General features: G+C 56.5%; 1 protein-coding gene and 1 pseudogene across 1 annotated transcript in view; one reads left to right on the forward strand and one right to left on the reverse strand.

Annotated features, from left to right (window-relative positions):
• The window catches only part of GLI2 (GLI family zinc finger 2), a 259,960-nt gene that overhangs the window by 55,702 nt on the left and 185,746 nt on the right, over positions 1 to 18,512 (forward strand). The window contains exon 2 of the mRNA XM_047873107.1: positions 15,001 to 15,178. Coding sequence (XP_047729063.1) covers positions 15,031 to 15,178 — 148 coding nt within the window. The 5' untranslated portion in view covers positions 15,001 to 15,030. The remainder of the gene's footprint in view (positions 1 to 15,000; positions 15,179 to 18,512) is intronic.
• Positions 1,367 to 5,500, reverse strand: LOC125171657 (60S ribosomal protein L12-like; annotated as a pseudogene).

The raw sequence follows: 18,512 nt of genomic DNA on the forward strand, positions 1-18,512 counted from the left end.
GCCAGCGAGTTCCGTCTGGCACCTTCTAAGGTACAAGCAACCAGCTGGGCTTCGTCTTTCAGTCAGGCTCTCTGGGGTCAGTTAAATGACCATGACCAGCTGCCTACTGTGTGGCAGCCGCTAGTGGACACGGTGTGGGGGATGGTTTAGGAGGCAGCTGACTTCAGAACACTGGGTTCACTATGACAGCTCTCGCTGCACATTTACAGGACGCTGCCTGTGTGGCCGGTGATGTGTCTGGGGCTGGGGGAGAAAGTTCAAGAGCCAAACCACCCGGGGATCGGATGGTGAAGCAGAGGGTTGAAATGTCTCCCGGAATGCAGTGCTGTGGGACCACGCTGACGTGGGGACCTGAGGGAACACTGTGCCAGTCCGGGAGAAGTGACACCAGCCTTACCCTTAACGGTATAAGCAGGAAGGGGGCACCTGGGTGGCTCGGTTGGTTAAGTGCACCTCTGACTTCGGCTCAGGTCACGATCTCACGGTTCATGAGTTCGAGCCCCGCGTTGGGCTCTGTGCTGACAGCTCAGAGCCTGGAGCCTGTTTCCGATTCTGTGTCTCCCTCTCTCTCTGCCCCTGCCCTGCTTGCACTCTGTCTCTCTCCCTCTCAAAAATAAATAAACATTAAAAAAAAAAAAAGGTATAAGCAGGAGTTAATCAGGCAGAGGAGGCAGGGGTGTGTGTTTTGGGGGAAGAGCATGAGCGCAGAGGCCTGACAAGCAGTGTCTGGGGGTCACAGATTTCCGGGGTCGTGTAAGGGGTGAGGTTTGCATTGGTGGAAATGAGGCCGAGGAGGCAGGGAGGGCTGAGGTTTTGTGTGCCGTGACGTGCCCTGATGGGAAGTTTGGGCATTCTCCCATAGGCAGTGGGAGCCACCAAGGGTGAGTGCTCACCCTGCCTGCTGCTCAACACCCAGACCACTGTCCTCTATCTGCTGCAGCCCCCTCTGCTTTAGTAGACCATTCCAGACCTGACTTGCCCTCCCTTCGAAAATGTGGATTCACTCCTTCCTCCAGGAAGCCTTCCCTGACTTCCCTCAGGCTAGCCAACGCTCCCTAGGGCCCCTTGAGTTTCTCTCTCTACCAGGAAGCTTATTCTGTATTATCACTATCCAGTTCCCTCGATGACTGTCTCCCTGCTTGGGCTGGGGACTGTGGGAGAATAGCACTGTGTTTAATTCACCTCTGTACTCAAGGACACAGCCCGATGTGTCACATACGGTAGGCCCCCGGGAACATGCACCACCCGCATGAAGAACCTCACGCCCGTGCCTAGTCATGGAGCCCTTGGAATTTCCCCGGCCTCCCTAAAGTGGACAGGCACTCAGGCTGCGGCTGACCCACACAGGGCTGGAGTGGATGTTAGGTCACCGATCCCGGGGGCCCAGACACCTGATTTTAGGCTGGGATGTGTGACCGCCAGGAGACGAGAAGGGTGTGCGAGAGCTGATGGGCTCCCGGGAGTGAAAGTGGGAGAGCACAGCCTGGGAGAGGCTGGGGCCCGGCAGGGCTGAAGGGGCAGCTTGGCAGGTGGGCCTGGGATGCCCTCCTTCCACCTCTGGCACGAAGACGCCAGCCAAAGGCAGGCTGTTCCTGTTGGCTTCACTCGCCAGGGTGGTGCTGGCCGTCGGTTCCTGGCAAAGCCCAGGAAAGCCACTGGCTGAGCCTGGAAGAGGTACAGAAGAGCTGAGTGAGGACATTGCCTGGGAGGTGTGGGGAGGGCCGTGGCCGGGCAAGTCAGAGCGGTGTGCTGCACAGCCCGAACCAGGGATGCCAGGCCACCCACCCGCCTGGTTCTCGCCAGAGCCTTGAGAGGCACAGTAGCTACCCTGAATCTGCAGCTAGCCTTCCTACCCATCACCCTGCTCCCCGCCTCCTGGCCCGGCACCATCTGTGGGCAGGTGACCTCCAGCCTCAGAGATTGTTGGCGTTCCGCCGTAGGGTTGCTGGTTCACGGATGCAGGTGGCTTGGGCCCATTCGCGTGGAGCCTGTCTGTGCTCCCCACGTGCCAGGATTCCTTTTTCCACCCAGTTGGGCTGTGACACGCACTCCCTGGGGGTCCAGCCTGCCCCTCTCGTAGGTGGCGTACTGAGCCCAGAGATGGGGGGATACTAACCCAGGGTTGCACAGCGGGTCGGGGTGGGGGTGGTGGTTGGGGCTGGGAGGGTGATAACAGTAGCTGAGACCAGCTGGCTGAGGAATAAACTGGTTAGGAGCTCGGGGACAACTCGTTTCCATCATTGGCAGGGCGCTGCTCTGTATCTGAGCTGCCTGGGCAGGGGGCTGGATGGGGTGAAATCTGGAGGCCATTCTTGGCGCCAGAGGGAGAAGGCTGATGGGGTTCGAAAGAGGTGCTTTTGGCCCTGGTGTGGGTCCCTGCCAGGCGGCCTCATAATCTCACTGGTCTTTGGTAGGGCTGAAGCACAGAAATCAGATGGAGGTTCTTTGTTTCTTTGTTTCTTTTCTTTTTTAAAAAATTTTTTTTAATGCTTTTATTTATTTTTGAGACAGAGAGAGACAGAGCATGAGCAGGGGAGGGGCAGACAGAGAGGGAGACACAGAATCTGAAGGAGGCTCCAGGCTCCGAGCTGTCAGCACACAGCCCGATGCGGGGCTCGAACTCACGGACTGTGAGATCATGACCTGAGCTGAAGTCGGATGGTCAACCGACTGGGCCACCCAGGCGCCCCTGTTTCTTTCTTTTTAATGTTTATTTATTTATTTATTTTGAGAGAGGGAGAGAGAGAATCCCAAACAGGCCCCATGCTTAGCACAGAGCCCGACACAGGGCTCCACGACCCTGGGATCATGACCTGAGCTGAAATCAAGAGTCGGACGCTCAACTGACTGAGCCACCAGGGACCCCAGATGTACGTTCTTTTCACTCTGAACCAACTCAGCAAACCCCAGAGCCCATCCCTAAGCTCCAAGGGGCAGCAGTGAACAAACAGCTTCCTTTCCCCAAAGCCAGCCCAGAACCGCCGGTGGGGGTCCATCACTGCCCAGTCCCCTCCTCAGGACAGCCTTGTGACTTGGGTCACTTATGTCAAGGTGTTTGAAGAAGTGAGATTCACCCCCCGATCTGGGTGAAGGCCTGGGTCCCCCGATCCTCTAGAGGCTGTGATCTGGGTGATGACTGGAAGGATGTGGAAAAGCCACCCACACCACGTCTCTGACCCCAAAACGCCACTCCTTGGCCTACAATTCCACTTGTAGAAAATAGCGCCTCTGAGTGCGTGACGACTCACGTAGCACCCTTTAAGCAGAAAACACTTGATTTTGTACTTGCCTTGAGAATGGTGTGTGCCCACACACAGTAGGTGCGCAGTAATTTATCGACTTGGGGGCTACACACTATGTGGAGCAAAGTCTTTGTGCTCAAGGAGCTTAGTTTATTTCGTTTGTTTGTTTCCATTGGTTGCCAAATGATCCTTCATTGAGATATTTTCCGCTGTTGTTATTGTTCACTAGCTGGGCATTCACCGCATCACTATTGATGTCATCTACGATGTCATGAGGGTGGCGGCCATCAGCATTGCAGCCCACGGACTGGGCAGTCCCCGGGATCTCTTTAATGGTTCCAGAGAGTTCTCCGGCTAAAGATCGGCGTCGCATCTGTTGGGCAATGTTGACGCTCTCATCAAAAGTGATATTTCCACCGTGCTTACTGTTTTTCTGCTCCTTTCTGTCTCTTGGTGGTTCCTTGAGGGCTTTGATAATCAGGGCAGGGGCAGGAAGGTGCCACTTCAATCTGGGGCTGTCTGTTCTGAATGATCAGTTTCACCGTAATCCGTAGACCCTTCCAGTCACCAGTTGCCTTGGCGATGGCATCTCCAACCCTTTTTTTGGAGACAGACCCAGGGGGCCGATCTTTGGGACCAGGGCAGACCCGGCACTGACTTCTCCACCAGTGCGTCTCAGGTATACGACTTGGATCTCGTTGCGGTTGAAGGGAGACAGCCTGGTGGAAGTGGCTAGTGTTGAATGAACTCAGATTCAGGGCGACCGAAGACAGTTGCACCTTCGCCCCCTCCAAACCGAAAGCCAAAAAGCTCAAGGAGTTTATACTTTAAGGAAAGGAGTGCATTCACATGCCCGAAGCGGTTTTGCCCTGAAGACTTTCCCGGCAGTGCTGGCGTCCGCAGACATTACGAGTTGATTCCAGCACCTGCCCCTGACCTGAGCCAGCCTCTGCTCATCTTCCACCTGGCTCCCCGCCCGTCATCCCCAGAGTGCTGATGGGTCCCCGGCGCAGCCCTGACCCTGTGGGGATGGAGGCCTGGGGGGAAGCCAAGAGAGGGGAGGGGAGGGGAGTCCCGCAGGCCTCCGTGCCAGGGAGCATTTGTGCGTTGAGTCAGGATCAAACGTTGATGCATCTGCATCTGGGGTGAGCGTAAAGGGGAAACAGACGTGGAAACAGGTACTTAAAACACAGCAATATGGGAACTGGACCTCAGAGGGCGTGAGTTAGGACTGACCCCTAATCTAGTTGGTGGGGGGGGGGGAGCTCAGCAGGAGAGGCTCTGGGGAAATAGCATTGCAGGTCGGTAAATCCCAAGGTGGGGCCTTGGTGGGGATTTGTACCTTATCCTGTAGGCACCCCCCTCCTGCCTTTCCAGTTCTCTTTTCCCTTCTCAGAGCTTCCTTCGGGGGATTTACTCCACTTGCTGGGCCTCTGTCCCTGCCTTCCCTCCCCAAGTCTTGGGTGAAGGGGGTCCACACGGGGGGCCTTGCTGCCCACAGCTGCTGTGTGTCAGGCCTGTTCCTGGTCATGCCCTCTGCAGCCCTGGGCCCCCGCGGAGCCCTTCTCCCCTGCCTGCAGCCTGCCCGGGGCAGTCTGTTTTCCCTCCTTGGGGCAGAGGCGAAGCTTGTTTTTCTTCCCCGCTCAGGAATTGCGCCTCAGAAACACACAATGCAGCTGTTAAAATATCTGGGTCTGGCGGGGCGGCCGCACAGCGGGCCCCTTGTCCGCCTCGCAGACGGCGGCCTCCTCATGGGAGCCAAGTTGGGAGCTTGCCTCTGCTGGCGCTGTGCTGGTTGGGGGCGGGGGTGAGAGAGAGACCCCGGTCCTCCGGAGCTTCTGCTGCTCTCCATGGAGGTGGACTTCGACACAGAGGAAGGGGACGGACCATAGGCCTTTGCAGTCAAGCAGGATGACACATTACACAAAGGTGCCAACCTGAGAGCTTGCACGTGAGACCCCAGAGGCACAGGCACTTGGGTGTGTAGAGGGAGAGAGAGGAAGGGGCTGTGACAGGGCCGCCTCGTCCAGTCCCTGACAGCCCCTCCTGTGGGTAGGTTGGCCCCCCAGCCCTGCCCGGGACGGGTCTTCCTGCCCCAGGCGGGCAGGCTTGCCTGGGCTGACACGATACTGCAGCGAACGTTCGTTTGAGCTGGGGCACGCATGTGCTTCTGATCCTTACCTTGAGGGAGGTGCTGTGTCACCCCCATTACACAGATGGGAAAACTGAGGCTCAGTGAGAAGTATGTTCTTGTCCATAGCTCGATGTGGAGCTGGGATTCTAATGTGGTCAGTTTTCTCCAGAGTCCTCGCTCAGCCTGCTCCCTCTGCACGTGCCTGCAGCGGATATGAGCGGGGAGTGTTGTGAAAGTTTCAGAAGCAGCACGGGGAGGTTGGTTGGCTCTGAGCAGGACCCTGGGTGGGAGTCCACTAGGGCAGGCTTCCTGGGTTTTACAGCACGGCTTCCTTGTGTAGAGCAGAAAGGAAAGAATGTTCTGGGCAGGACAGCATGGGGATGATACAAGGCCAGGGGGCATGGACATGACCTGGTACTTTGAGGGAAAAAACCCAAATGCAAGCGAAAGGTCATTTCGATGCCATCTGAAGTGTCAATCACGAAGTAGCTCTTACCCGTATCTTCCCAGGAAAAAAAAAAAAGCCTCTTGCCCAGCTCCAGTCCTGATACCCATCTCTCCTTATCTGAGGCTGGCTGTCCCGGCAGGGGCCCGCATTTCCCATCAGGGCCCTCCCTGGCTGCCGTTCCGGCCCAGCAAGTCAGTGAATTAGGGTTAATTATCTGTTTTCCTGAAAGCCAGTGAGCCCAGGGGCTGGGCAAATTAGGGAGCTTTCGTACTTGGAAAAATCCATTCGAGGAGTGATAAAGAAGCAGGTGCACCCGCTAGGAGAGTGATGTTTGCCTGGTGCCCCACCCTGGCCATGATGGGAGGGTGAGGGTTTTGCCCCCATCCCCCAGCTTTTCAGGCCTCTAGTCTGAAGCCTCTGGAAGCAGCTGGGATGGTTGGTGGGAGCCGGGCTGGCCCTGTTGCATGGCCTAAGTGGGTTCGAGACCCAGGAAGCAAGGAAGTGCATTCTTCCTAAACCTGTCTCCCTCTGGCCTGCCCTTCCCAGAGACCCTGTCAGGGCCTGCAGCTCCCCCTCGACCTGGTCTGTCCCTTGCTCCTCTCTCCCTGTGAGAATGCTCCCTTTTCTTTTTCCTCTCTGCCCACAGTGTGCCCAGAGCACATGCCCAGGCCATTCATTCCCTGCCCCTGGAGTGCCCTTCCCTCTCCCCTCTGCAGGCCAAGGTCAAGACGTTTCATTCCCTGTCTTGAAGCCACAAGGCAGATCTGTGGTCATCTGTAAGCCCCCTCTGATGTCCCCAGTCAGTAGCCCTGAGCTTCTCCGGCCCGAAAGTCCCTGCTACTTACTTGGCATTTGTCACAGACCGGCTTAGCCTTCGGTGAACTCTATAAACTGCTTTGTGCCTTTTGACCCCTCTGTGATATTCCTTGCCCGTGGTGGGCATCGACACACTCAGCAGATTTGGTTGGAGTAAAAAAACGTGTGGCCTTCAGAATCCGACGGGCCTGCATTGGAACAGCAGTGCTGCTACGTGTTAACTCTGTGACTTTGGGCAGGTTGCTCACCCTCTCTGGGCCTGGGTTTCATTGTAAAGCAAGGATCATATCGGCCCCTCAAGGGTTACGGTGGCTGGCACTGTGATCACGCGACGAGAGGAGCTCTCCTCGTGTGGGCACCTACAGGTGCTGGAAGCTTCTGATCTTTCCTTTCTCCGGTAATGTGGCTCCTAGTAGGTGGGACACTGCTGGGCAGAGCAGGGGACCAACGAATGATGGAGCAGTTTGAGGGACTCTTCTTCCTCTGTGCCACATAGTAAGTAGTGAGAGCCCCACATGGTGTATCCGTGGGGAGGGCGGGGGTTCTAGAAGAACGCTTTTTATTTTCAGTTGTGTCCTCTTTTGCTGTCTCCACAGTGCACCCAGCAGCAGGCTGGACAGTATGTGCCACACGCACGTGGAGACAGGTGTCTGTGCCTGGTAAGGAGCAGCTATCGCGTGCCGGCACCCTGCGCGCATTGATACGTGCGAGGTTCCCGATCACCTTGGGAGGGACTGTACGACCTCTCACTGTCCACGGGCTCAGGGAGCTGGGACCCCATGGTCTGGCCTCTTATCCCATATCTGACCAGGCCAGGGTCCCAGGGATCTCCTGCAGTCTCTGATTTCCCCTTCCAAGATTGCTCTCCCCCAGGGGCCTGTGGGCACCACCGGCCAGGATGGTACCAGGGGGCCAGCCCAGGCAGGAGTGTGTGGTCCTCCCCAAGTCACCAGAAGAGGGAGGAGCCAAGGGACAGGGCAGAGGCATGGCTGTGTCTTCCCCCACCCCCTCTGGTGGTGGGAAGTCAGTCACATCTCCAGCCCTGCCTGGACCCAGGCCTGGAGCCCCTCGTCTGGGTTTTGTTAGAGATGGTTTGCTGCTTGCTGGGTCCCAGTGGAGCTGTGTCGCAGAGGCTCTGAGCCCACATGCAGAGACAAGGCAGGTGGACAGAGAAGGCAGAAGCAGATGCAGCTTAGGCCTGAGGTCCTACAGGCAGGTGCAAGTACGCAGAAGCCCCAGCTGCCACCCTGGGCCACTGCAGGCAGGTGATGTCTTCTGGGAGACGAGTGCCTGCCTGCAGAGGTTCCCCTGCCTGGCCAGCCCCCACTGGGGACCCAGTGTTTGTGGGGCTGCTGCTGTGACTTGTGTTAACAACCATCCTGGGAAGGTTGACTGTCCTCTCAACCACCCTGGGAGGTGGGAAGGAGACTCCGTGTTCCAGGGGAGGAAACGGAGGCTCAGAGAGGGGAAGTAACACCACCAAAGACACACAGCTGATGTGGACTGCACTGGTCCAAGCCTACGCACGTCTCATGCTGGGAGAATAAAATGCATACCTGTTTTAAAATAGGATTATTTTATCTCCTGCTGTGAAGGGCAAGCAGGGGGTTCCCGGCTTGGTATAGTCCTGGGGAACGCTCACCCCACCCACTCCCTCTTCCCCTACAAGACGGGGGGAGTAAGTGTCAGTTTGGGCCTCGGTGGGGCAGTGGGGCTGCGAGGACGCACACATCCTCATGCCTCCCACCTGGAGAGTCAGTTGTGTGGCTGGCCTCTGCCCTGTGGTCTTGGACTGGCACTCCCTGGGTCCAGATGGCAGTGCCCAAGTGATAGGAGAGCCAATGGCTGGTTCTCGGTCACTCGGGGCGGGTATAGGATGCGGCCTCAGGACCTTGGGGCGGGGGAGTCTGCCGGTCTCTTTTGAGTCATAACGAGCTTGTAATTATCGTTATCTTTAATCTTTGCTGCACTGACAGTGCGTCTTTCACTTCGGGAAATTTCACCTGTTTTATCTCATTTGATCTTAAAAATAAGTCCGATCAAGGCAGGGCAGGTACTTATTATCTCCGGTGTATTTGTGTGTGTGGGTCTGTGTGTCTCTGCATGTAACCGTGTGTGCTGCGTGTGGCTGTGTGTGTGAATGCGTGTGTGTGTGGTATGGGATCATCTGTGCACGTGTGACCGGGTGCTTGTGCACGCGTGTGGCTGTGCATGTGGTCGTGGTTGCTGCGTGTGCCCTTGCGTGTCCCCGCGTGTGGGGTCTGGGTGCACACGCGGCATGGCTGAGATCAGAGGAGGTGAGAACCCCACGGCCCCAAGGTGGCTGCGAGGGCTGGGAGGCGAGGTTTCATCTCTCTCCTGGAGATTGATTTCGCCCGGGGAAGACGCTCTAATTCCTGTGACTCACTCGTTAGAGGAGTTCAAAGCAGCCAGGTGGCGGGAGGGTGTCTGGGATTGCAGGTTTCGGAGTGATTCGCTCATTCTGCTCTGATTATTAATTTATTCTTCAAGCTAGTCCTTTCCCTGAGAGTTCTTAACCTCTTCTGTGCCGTGGACCCCTCCTCGGAATGAGGATGCATAGAGTAAAAACATAGAACACAGAGAATAAAATGCAGAGAATAAAAACACATGGGGTGGGTTACGGGAGAAACCGATGCTATTGAAAGCAATAACCAAACGTTAAAGGCGCCACGTCTGTGCTATAGTCATGCGTGGGCTCCCTTGCCGGCTCAGGCTGCAAGGTCACTGGGGTCTAATGGTGACCTTAAGCTGTGGTGAGCACAGGTGATGCTCTGTGCCATGGCATGAACACATCTGTGACGTGTGCCGGTGGCAGGCTCAGAGGCACTGTGGCTCGTCCATGCCCGTGCCTGAGGGACACCAACTTCCACTTCCAAGTTAGCAGAGGTAAAAACGTATTTTTTCCCTCGGGGTCATGCAGCCTTGCATTAACTGGAACTTGTAAATTATTTGGAATAATTTGTAAATGATCTGGAAGCCACCTTCTAAGTGGCACCCCCGTGAAGGTTTCTCTAAACCCGTCTGTGCATCACAAATACCCATGGAACTTTTTACAGAATGTCATATTTTGTCCCTGACCTTCTGCCGGGACCTGTGGAATCAGAGTCTCGGGGAGAGGGTCCAGGGATGCCTGCAGGGCTTCTCGGGGATGCCAGGACCCCCGAGAGGTGCCGAGGCCCTCGAGGGCAGGTGACTAGTGCAAAGGGGCTCCTCCTGGCCTCGGGTCCAGCACGTCCCCTTTCCTTAGCAGAACCTGGGCAGTGTGGTTACATGTCCTCTGGGGAGTTGTTCGAACACGCTAGAGCACTGTGACTTCCCCAGGTGCAGTGGGGGTGTTGCCTCTCCTCCTCCCCCTGGCGAGTGCTGTGCTCCCAGCCCCTTCGGTTGTGGAGCCTTTGGTGGGGCCCGTGGGATTTCGGCACAGACCGTGGCACCCCCCCCCCCCCCCCCCCGCCCAGCTGAGGTGTGGGCCGCCCCCCCTCCCGGCCCCCCGCTGCTGTCCCCAGATGGCCTCTGGGGGCCCAGGTGAGCTTTTTGACAAGGCTCGGAGGAGCTTCAGGGAGTGAAAGTGGCTGCCTGGGACCCTGGGCGCCTGGTGTTTACCCAGAAATTGTGCTAATCCCGCTAATTCCCGTGATTTACGCAGCCTCTTGGCTCTGTCTACGGCCTTCCTCTCCTGGGAGGGGAGGGAAGCAGAGGGCAGCAGCTGATGTGCCGAAGACCATGCCCGTGGCACGGGGGTGGGGGGGTGGGGGGGTGGACTGTCTGTGCTCCCCCTGGCTGGGTTGGTCCCCCGTGGGCATCCGTGGAACCCCAGGGCTTCTGTGTGCACATCTGTTCCTGGGCCACAGAAGGCAGTCTGGAGAGTGGGAATCTCAATAAATACCCTTTCCTCCTGCGCGCTGTTCACCCTGGTCCTGTGCTGGCCACACCCTGAGGCTTCACGTGGCAATACTGTCCGGGGCCCTGGCCCTCTTCCCTCCGTGGAAAGTGGCCCCGGGGGGCTCACTTCCTCCTCTGTAAGCACTGGGTTGGTGACACCCACTCTGCCAGCGGAACAGGGCAGGAGGCTGGCGTCAGGGAGCTACAGCTGCTGGTCTCCAAGAAGACCTGCAGTCTTCTGCTCCTCTTCTAGTCTCCTGGTGTCCCTTAGCAAATTGACACTGTCCCTTCTTGAGACTCCTTCTTTTCTTGAGATCTCTGACGCTAAAGTCTGAAGGTTCTGACTTGTTGGCCTCAGACTCCCCATCTGCATTCGGATAGGGTTGGATCCATGTCTCGGGGGTCTGCCAGCCCGGCACCGGGGCTGGGGCTGGGGTTTGGTCTCATGCGCCGACGCTGTGGGCGCCCGGAGTCCTCCGCTGGTTTCTGGTCCACTGAACCCCATGCCCTCCAGACGCAGGCCTGGCTCCCTGTGCCCACCTTACCCATCGGCAAGGGTTCTGAGTATCTGCTCAGCGGGGACCTAGGGATGCAAGGCCCAGCCGTGCCCTGGATGAGGTCACAGTCAAGCAGGAAGCCAGGTGGGGGTGTAGCAGGTCACGACCGTGACATGTTGGGGGAGTATCCAATCCCTGGGCAAGGACACCTAATTCATTTAGGGGTTGTGCAGGGCCTCACCAGCTCCCAGCCTAGTGCAGGTGAGGCATGAAGCTGGTCATCAGTGAAGAAGTGTTGAGTAAAGGGTTAGTGAATGAATGTACGACCGCCTACCCTGGACGGCTCCAGCAGACAGGCACACAGCCCCGAAAGAGCCTCAGCTTTGGCCCACCCTTGACTGGTGGTCTCTATCCACCGGTGTCACTACCTTGGATATATGACTAGGGCGGGAGCCACGCCAAAACTTGCTTCTTGGGTCCCCTGGGCTCCTGGCACAGTGCTCCCCATACCCGAAGGGCTCAACAGTTACCTTATGCCTTCCAGGGGATTCCGGGGTAAATCCCTTAGCACTTTTGCATCCTTACGCAAGGGACAGCTCACTGTGGTGCTTGAGAGTACGGCTTCGGGGCCAGACAGCCTGGGCTCAAGGCCTGGCACGGCCGCCTCTAACCGTGCGTCTTAGAGCCAGTTACTCAACTTCTCTGAGCGTTGGTTTCTTCCTATGTAAAATGTGAGGATTAAATGAGATCCCTCCCGTAAGGTGTTTGGCACATGGTAAATGCTTATTAAAGTTTTGTCGTTCCAGCAGTTATTGTTATTTTTGTCCTTACTTCCAAATTCAAGGTGTGTTTCAACGTTGGGCCTAAATATTCCTTTACCTGAGCTTCTGGGGAGGAAAACCCAGGCTGTTCACAAAACCACTTGCATTTCAAAGAGCTGTGGTTTCCTGCCACAAAGGTCCATTCTCTCTGCCAGGCGTTTCTGAGTGTTTGCCCTGTGTCAGCTTGACCTGGAAGTGATGATTACAACCTAAGGGTGCTGGGTTGGTGCAGAAATCCCGAAGCAGAAGTGACTGGAACTGGGGAGGAGTTGGGGGGCTTCCCAGAGGAGCTGATATCCGAGTGGCATCTTGAAGGAAGAGTAGGGGTCCGCAGAGAAAGGGCGAAGGACTGCGGGTGGGTGGCATGGCTTGAGCGGGGGCCTGGTGGCAGACAGGATTAGGCTAGTCACACCTGTCTGGGTGGGAAGGAGATGTGGGCAGGGGAGTCTACAGGAAGACTTTACCTAAAAGCCACGGGGGTTCAGCGCGGCCTTGGCCAGAGGAAGAATGCAGTGAGATGTGGGTTTGGTGCAGCCGGGTGGCTGGGCTGAGGGGGCCGAGAAGGCAGAGCGGGCGCAGGCCGGGGTATGTCGCTGGTGAGCGGTTCCCATAGCCAGATGACACAAATAGACTCGGGGCCAAAGGAAACCCCATAACTCACCAGAATCTGCAGGGAGATTTCTCTGTCCCCCATCGGCCTTGGGTTTTCTTGACAGGGAGTTTTGAAAGTTTGAGGAAGCGGGACAGGCCGGTGTGTGCAGACAAAGCCAGGCGGTCCAGGACGTGGGTTGTTTTCCCCTGGCAGGCCAGCAGGACCGTGGACCGTCCCTGATACATCACATCCGTCGTTCTGGGCTTTTCCCATTTTCCACCTAGACACGAGAGTTTTGTGCGGATCTAACAAGATGAAATTCTGGACCTGAAGATGTGGATCTAACCTCGAGGCCCCCGGGGATGGAGCTGACCACTGCCTTTGGTCTCTGCCCTGCTGTGACCCACGGGCTCCCTACCAGAACATTCCCTGCCCACCGGCCTGCGAACTAGCCCCGCCTCCTTTCTGCCGCCGCAACCGCGGACCTCCGGGCTCTCCAGTTGTTGCGTTATGCTTGGCTTTTACGGCAAAGCTTCCTGACAAAATTGTTTGTGCCTCTGTTTTTCCTACCTCCACTCAGGGACCCTGGTCGCCACGTGCGACCGAGACGGGTCAGCCCTCAGGCTTCACTGTCTCCCATCTCTCAGTAGCTTAGGAGGGAGCTGATTGTTCCCCCTCTTCAGGCTGTTTCACTCCTGCCTTGGCTTCCGGCCCCCCCTCCCCCCCCACGCTCCCCTGGTGGTCGTTTCCTCCTTTCTCCCACTGGCAGTTCCTGCTTAGTCTCCTTGGCGCGTTTCTTCTCCTTTTCCTGGAAATGTTGGAATGTCCATGTTTCAGCTCTGGAACTTTCTTCCGGAACTTTTCTTCTTGGCTTCCACCCTCTGTCTCGGAGATCTTGCGCGGTGGCTGTCATATTCCTCCCTCCAGCTTCTACCTCTCTCCCGAGCTCTGAACTTGTGTTTCCAACAGCCTCTGCGCGATTTCATAGGCACTCCAACTTAACATGGCCCAGACTGAGCTCCTGATCTCTGCCCCAAACCAGCTTCTCACCCAGTGGGACCCCATCCCAGCCAATGGCACGGCCATTCATTCATCCAGGTCGTCAGCCAAAAATCTGAGCCACCTGTGACACTACTCCTCTTCTTCTAAGAAGATTGGCTCGTGTCTCTATTCTGTAACTTGAAACAAATGCTCGATTAGCAGTTTCTGCCAGCGATGAGGCATATTAGTGAAAGGCTTGCTTGTGACCCGGGACTCAGCCGCAGAGGGAGCGTTACCTGTGCCCTGCATCCCGGTCCAAGCCCTGGAAAGTCTGTGATCGCCGCCATTCACCATCTCAGACCACCATCACGTCTTCCTGGGCCTCTCTGGTAGTTCCCCTTCCCCCAGATCTGCTCTCACACGGCAGCAGAGTGACCCCGATACCCCCGTGAGACCTGTCATACACCCCATCTGCTCAAAACCTTCCAGAGCCTGCACTCTCCTTGCTGTTCCTCAGACGAGCCAGCCTCTGCCCATCCAGCTTTGTGGCTCCTGCCTCTGCCCTCTGGCTGCCGTGGGCTTCCATGGCAGATTCACGTGGCACCCCGTTCCAACCTCAGAGACGAAGGCGGCGGGCCCTCTGCCCCTCTGCCCTGCTCTGTCCTTCCACTTTGCTTGCTTTATTGACACTACCTCTCACTAACTGAAGCTAAATATACATTTATTCCACCTCTCCCCGCCCCCCTGGCCCATGTACCATGTCTCTGCCAGGTAGAATGTAAACTCTGTGGACTGTACCTTCAGCACCAGACAGAATGCCTGATACATAATAGGGGCTGAAAACTATGTTGACCGAATAGGTGCTAGTGCATAAATGGTGAAAAAAATGTTTGAATGAATGAATGAATGAATGAATACACATATACACAAGTACACGAGAGGTGGATCCTGGTGAGCAGGGAAGGAACAGGAAAAACGAAGGCGTTTCTGGGGCGCTTGGGTGGCTCAGTCGGTTAAGCATCCGGCTTCGGCTCAGGTCACGATCTCGTGGTTTGTGAGTTTGAGCCCCCACATCGGGCTCTGTGCTGACAACTCAGAGCCTGGAGCCTGCTTCGGATTCTGTGTCTCCCCCTCTCTCTCCCCCTCCCCTGCTTGCACTCTCTCTCTATCTCTCAAGAATTAATAAACTTAAAAAAAAATTTTTTTTTTAAAGAGGGCTTTTCTTTGAGGACCACTCAGGAATTGTTACTCTGTTTTCATTTTCCTGTGATGCCCAGTTGGCGATCATTGCCCCTGACTTCATTTCTCCAAGTAGAACTTGCTGCCCAGATTTTTAAAAATCTGGGGTCGAAGGCAACGCAGACGCTCGGCTGTTGTCCGCGAGGTCGTTCAAAAGACCAGATGAGTCTCAGAACTAATAATTCTCGAAATTAATTAAACCCTCCTTCCCAATTATGAGAGAATTAAGCTTTCATAGCGTGCGGCGGCCGTGAATCTGGGTCGGCGTTTCCCGGCTGGGTCTGGGGGCAGTCAGTGGTGCTGAGCGTCTTTGTCTTTTTCTTCAAGGGCTGTCACCCAGGACCATGAGCGGCTAAGATGGAGACGTCCGCCTCAGTCACGGCCACGGAGAAGAAAGACGCCAAAAGTGGGAGCCTGGAGGGTGTCGCTTTCCCCGACCCTGGCAGGAAGGCCTCTGCTCTCGCGGTGGCCACGGCGGCCGCGGCAGCGGTGGCTGCCCAAGGAGGTACTATGTGTTCTTCACACTCGGCGGGCGGCAGGGGTGTTTTTCATTAGCCCGTTAGGATTTAATTAGGCCGGTGGCCGATGTCACCAGGCAGGCATGCTGGGTTTATGGGGGGTGAAGAGGAGGGCGCCCCTGCTCCCGGGGATCCCGGGCCCCTTGACGTTCGCCTGCAGGTTTCTCGGGGATCCGGCCGCCCTCAGTCTGCTGAGCGGCGCTGGGAGCGTTCGGTTGGCACGTTTGAGATGTGCCAGAGACACGGCCTCGGGCCTCTGGCCTGCCAAGGACTATTTTGGAAAGTAATTGTCTCCTGATCCCTCTGGCTGTAATTAGAGGGTCAGGTACAGAATTTAGTATCCTTAGGTGAATTTCTGGCCAACTTAATTATAACAGAAGAACTCCACAAGCCTCAGCCTCTCATTTACTGCCCCGGAGAGAAATGCTCTCTGGTTTCCACTGGTCCGTGCCAGCATCCCGTCGGGAAAGTTTGGCGGGAAGGCGAGACCTCCCCTTGTGTGCGCGCAGTCCATCTGGAGGCCACAAAACTATTTCTGTCTCTCGGAGGAGTGGAGAGTCTTAGATTTCTTCTCTTTCCCTTTTTTATTCAAGTGCATTTAGTCATGGCCTATTGCTTGCCGCTCAGGCACAGATTTGCCTCCGCGGGGTGGTCGTGCAGGCATGGGCAGTGCCTCTCACACTTTGATGCGCACACGCATGGCGGGGGTGGGGGTGGGGGGCGGCTTGCTGAAGTGCAGAGCCCAGTTTAGCAAGTCGGGTAGGGCTGAGTTTCTGCATTTCTCTCCAGAACTCAGGTGATGCTGGTGCTGCTGGTCCGTGACCTGCGCTGGGCGTAGCTGGGGGCTGGAGCCCAGGGACTCGGGGAGACCCTCAGACGGGGAGGAAGGAGTTGGTGGTTCCAAGAGTGAACTAGAGGACCTCCGGGGTGTGGTTACTACATTTAGTTTTATTTTTGTTCATGATTCTAAGTTGGAGGTCGTTATTAGGATGTGTGGTCCAAGTCAGGAGGGGGAGACCCGAGGCCAGCCTTTGGCCTCCCTACCTGGGTGATGCCCCTCGACTCCTGTCCCTCTTGGAGACTGGCTGTCCAGGCCCTTCTTGTGCGACCAGCTGGGGTGGAGGTAGGAGCCAAAGCCCCAGGTGGACACCCTGCCCTCCAACAGGGTGGTGTCAGCAGAGGAGGGGAGGCTGAGGGTAGGAGTCTGGCTGGCTGGGAGGCCAGGCTGCCTGGTCATAGGGCTGGCTTGTCCTGGGCCTGGCTGTGTCTGCATGTGATCTGTTCCTTCCCTGGGGTCAGGCTTTCCCTACCCCGTGGTGACTGCTCAAGCTGTCCCTCTGCCTAAGGGACAGATCCATGGGTCTCCGAGGCCTCAGTGAGCCCCGGCAAGCCTGGGCCTCCGTGCATCTCTGGCCTGCCCCGGGGCCTCTGTTCTCCCCACGGTCTGGGTCTACTTCTCCTGAGCTGTGAGTGGGTCATGAACTACCACATGGCAAGATTTACGGCCATGCCATAGTAGCAGAGAACAGACTTAAGCAGTAATTACACAGTGATTGAGATGTAATTGGGGGGAAGCCCCTCTAGCGTCAGACCTCATTGTCACCAATGTGCAATAATGGCAGATGCCTGAGGGGATCTCGATGCTGGGGGGACGGGCAACAGGCAGATAGCTTGGGGTGCAGTGGTTCCTCGGAGGCATCCAACCCTACTCTACCCCACCTGCACCGGCCCCCTAGGATGCTGGCCCTACTCACTCCTGCAGGCCCCCATCCCCTCATTCCCTGAGCCCGGAGCAGCTCCTGGCTGATGCGGTTCCAGCGGAGCTGGCTGTGACCTGTCATTGCAACGAGTCTCCGGTCAGGTGCAGCTGACCCTGGGGAGCCTCTTCACTGCTCCTGCTCCCCGTGGCCCTGTGTGCACAGTTTGTGGGGGAGGGCCCTCCAAGAGTCAGGCAGGAGCCTGCCTGGGGCAAGGCCAGGGGTATCACGGAATGGGTGCCCTGGACTTTGAGGCTGTGTTCCAAGGACAGGGTGAGGGATGCCCAGTGGTGCAGCCCAGAGGGGGCTGGCCTGAATCCTAATTGCCACATCCCTGGGGGCCATGTCATTTTCCTCTCTGGGCCTTGTTTTCCCAGTCTGTGTCGTGAGGTGGACGTTTGGATAACATTTGGCAGATGTCACCCAAAGTCTTCATGATCTCATGACGATCTCCTGCCTTTGAGCACTTAGGCTGTTTCCAGCTTTTCACCGTGGAAAAATAATGTGGAAATGAGATCTTTCTACCTACAGGTGTGTTCCCTCTTAGAGCCAAAGCCATACAATTCCAGTGGTGGGGGTGAAGGTCCTGGAATTGGTGGTGGGACGAGGGGATGAGATCGAGGGTCAGGAGCTGGCCTGGACTACAGGCTGCCCGCCCCAGCTGGACACCTTGCAGCCCTGCCAGTTTGTAGGCTGTCCCTGTGTTGCTCACCACAGGGCTCCTGACATCCTCAGGCAAGACTCAGCCATCCTCTGGACCACCGTGTAATGAGCCACGAAACAGTAAGCTTGTGTGTTCGATGATAGGAGATTGATTAATCAAACTATGGAACGTTTACTGAATAAAACATTATGTGGCCACTGAAAACGTTCATCAGGAGACTTTACAGTAACCTGGGGAGGTGTGACTGCGTTCCAACAGCGAGAAAAAGCAGGATGCAAATTCTGTCTTACGTCTCTCACAACTTTAGACTCCCCGGAAGTACCGTTAGCAACGGCCGTCCAGATGTTGGGACTCAGGGTGATGGACGATGCATAGGGGAAGCTCATCCCTGTGGTTCTTAGGGACCGTCAGCCTTTTAGAACCTTCTATTCGAATGTAACTCCTTCTGAAAGCAGGGGTGTGCTGGAGCCAGCCGCTGCTAACCTGTGGGAGTGGAGTGTAGACATCTTCCAATCCTGCCGTCGTCGACCTTCAGTTTATAACTAAAAGTTGGCCATAGCGGGAAGAGTTGCGGGAGGAAAATGGGCAAACGCTACACATCAGGGCCGCCTGCCCCCGCCGTCTTCTACCACAGCCTCTTGTTGACCCTCTCCCAGCACACAGAGCTGCTGGGTACCAGGCTAGAGTGGCAGGCACGTCTGTTTCCTGAGCGCTTCAAGGCTCTATTTTATAAAAGAGAAAATGATGAGACAGGGAAGGGACTTGCCCAAGGCCACCAGCTGCTATAACAGAGGGCGGGATCGGAGGCTCCGGCTCTTTCCCTGTCACGTGGTGAGAGGCCTTGTTTTGGTATTTGCTTTCAGATTGTGATTTTAGACTCTTTGTGGGTGACGTGGGCCT

This window comes from Prionailurus viverrinus, chromosome C1, assembly GCF_022837055.1.
Source record: "Prionailurus viverrinus isolate Anna chromosome C1, UM_Priviv_1.0, whole genome shotgun sequence".
NCBI lineage: Eukaryota > Metazoa > Chordata > Mammalia > Carnivora > Felidae > Prionailurus > Prionailurus viverrinus.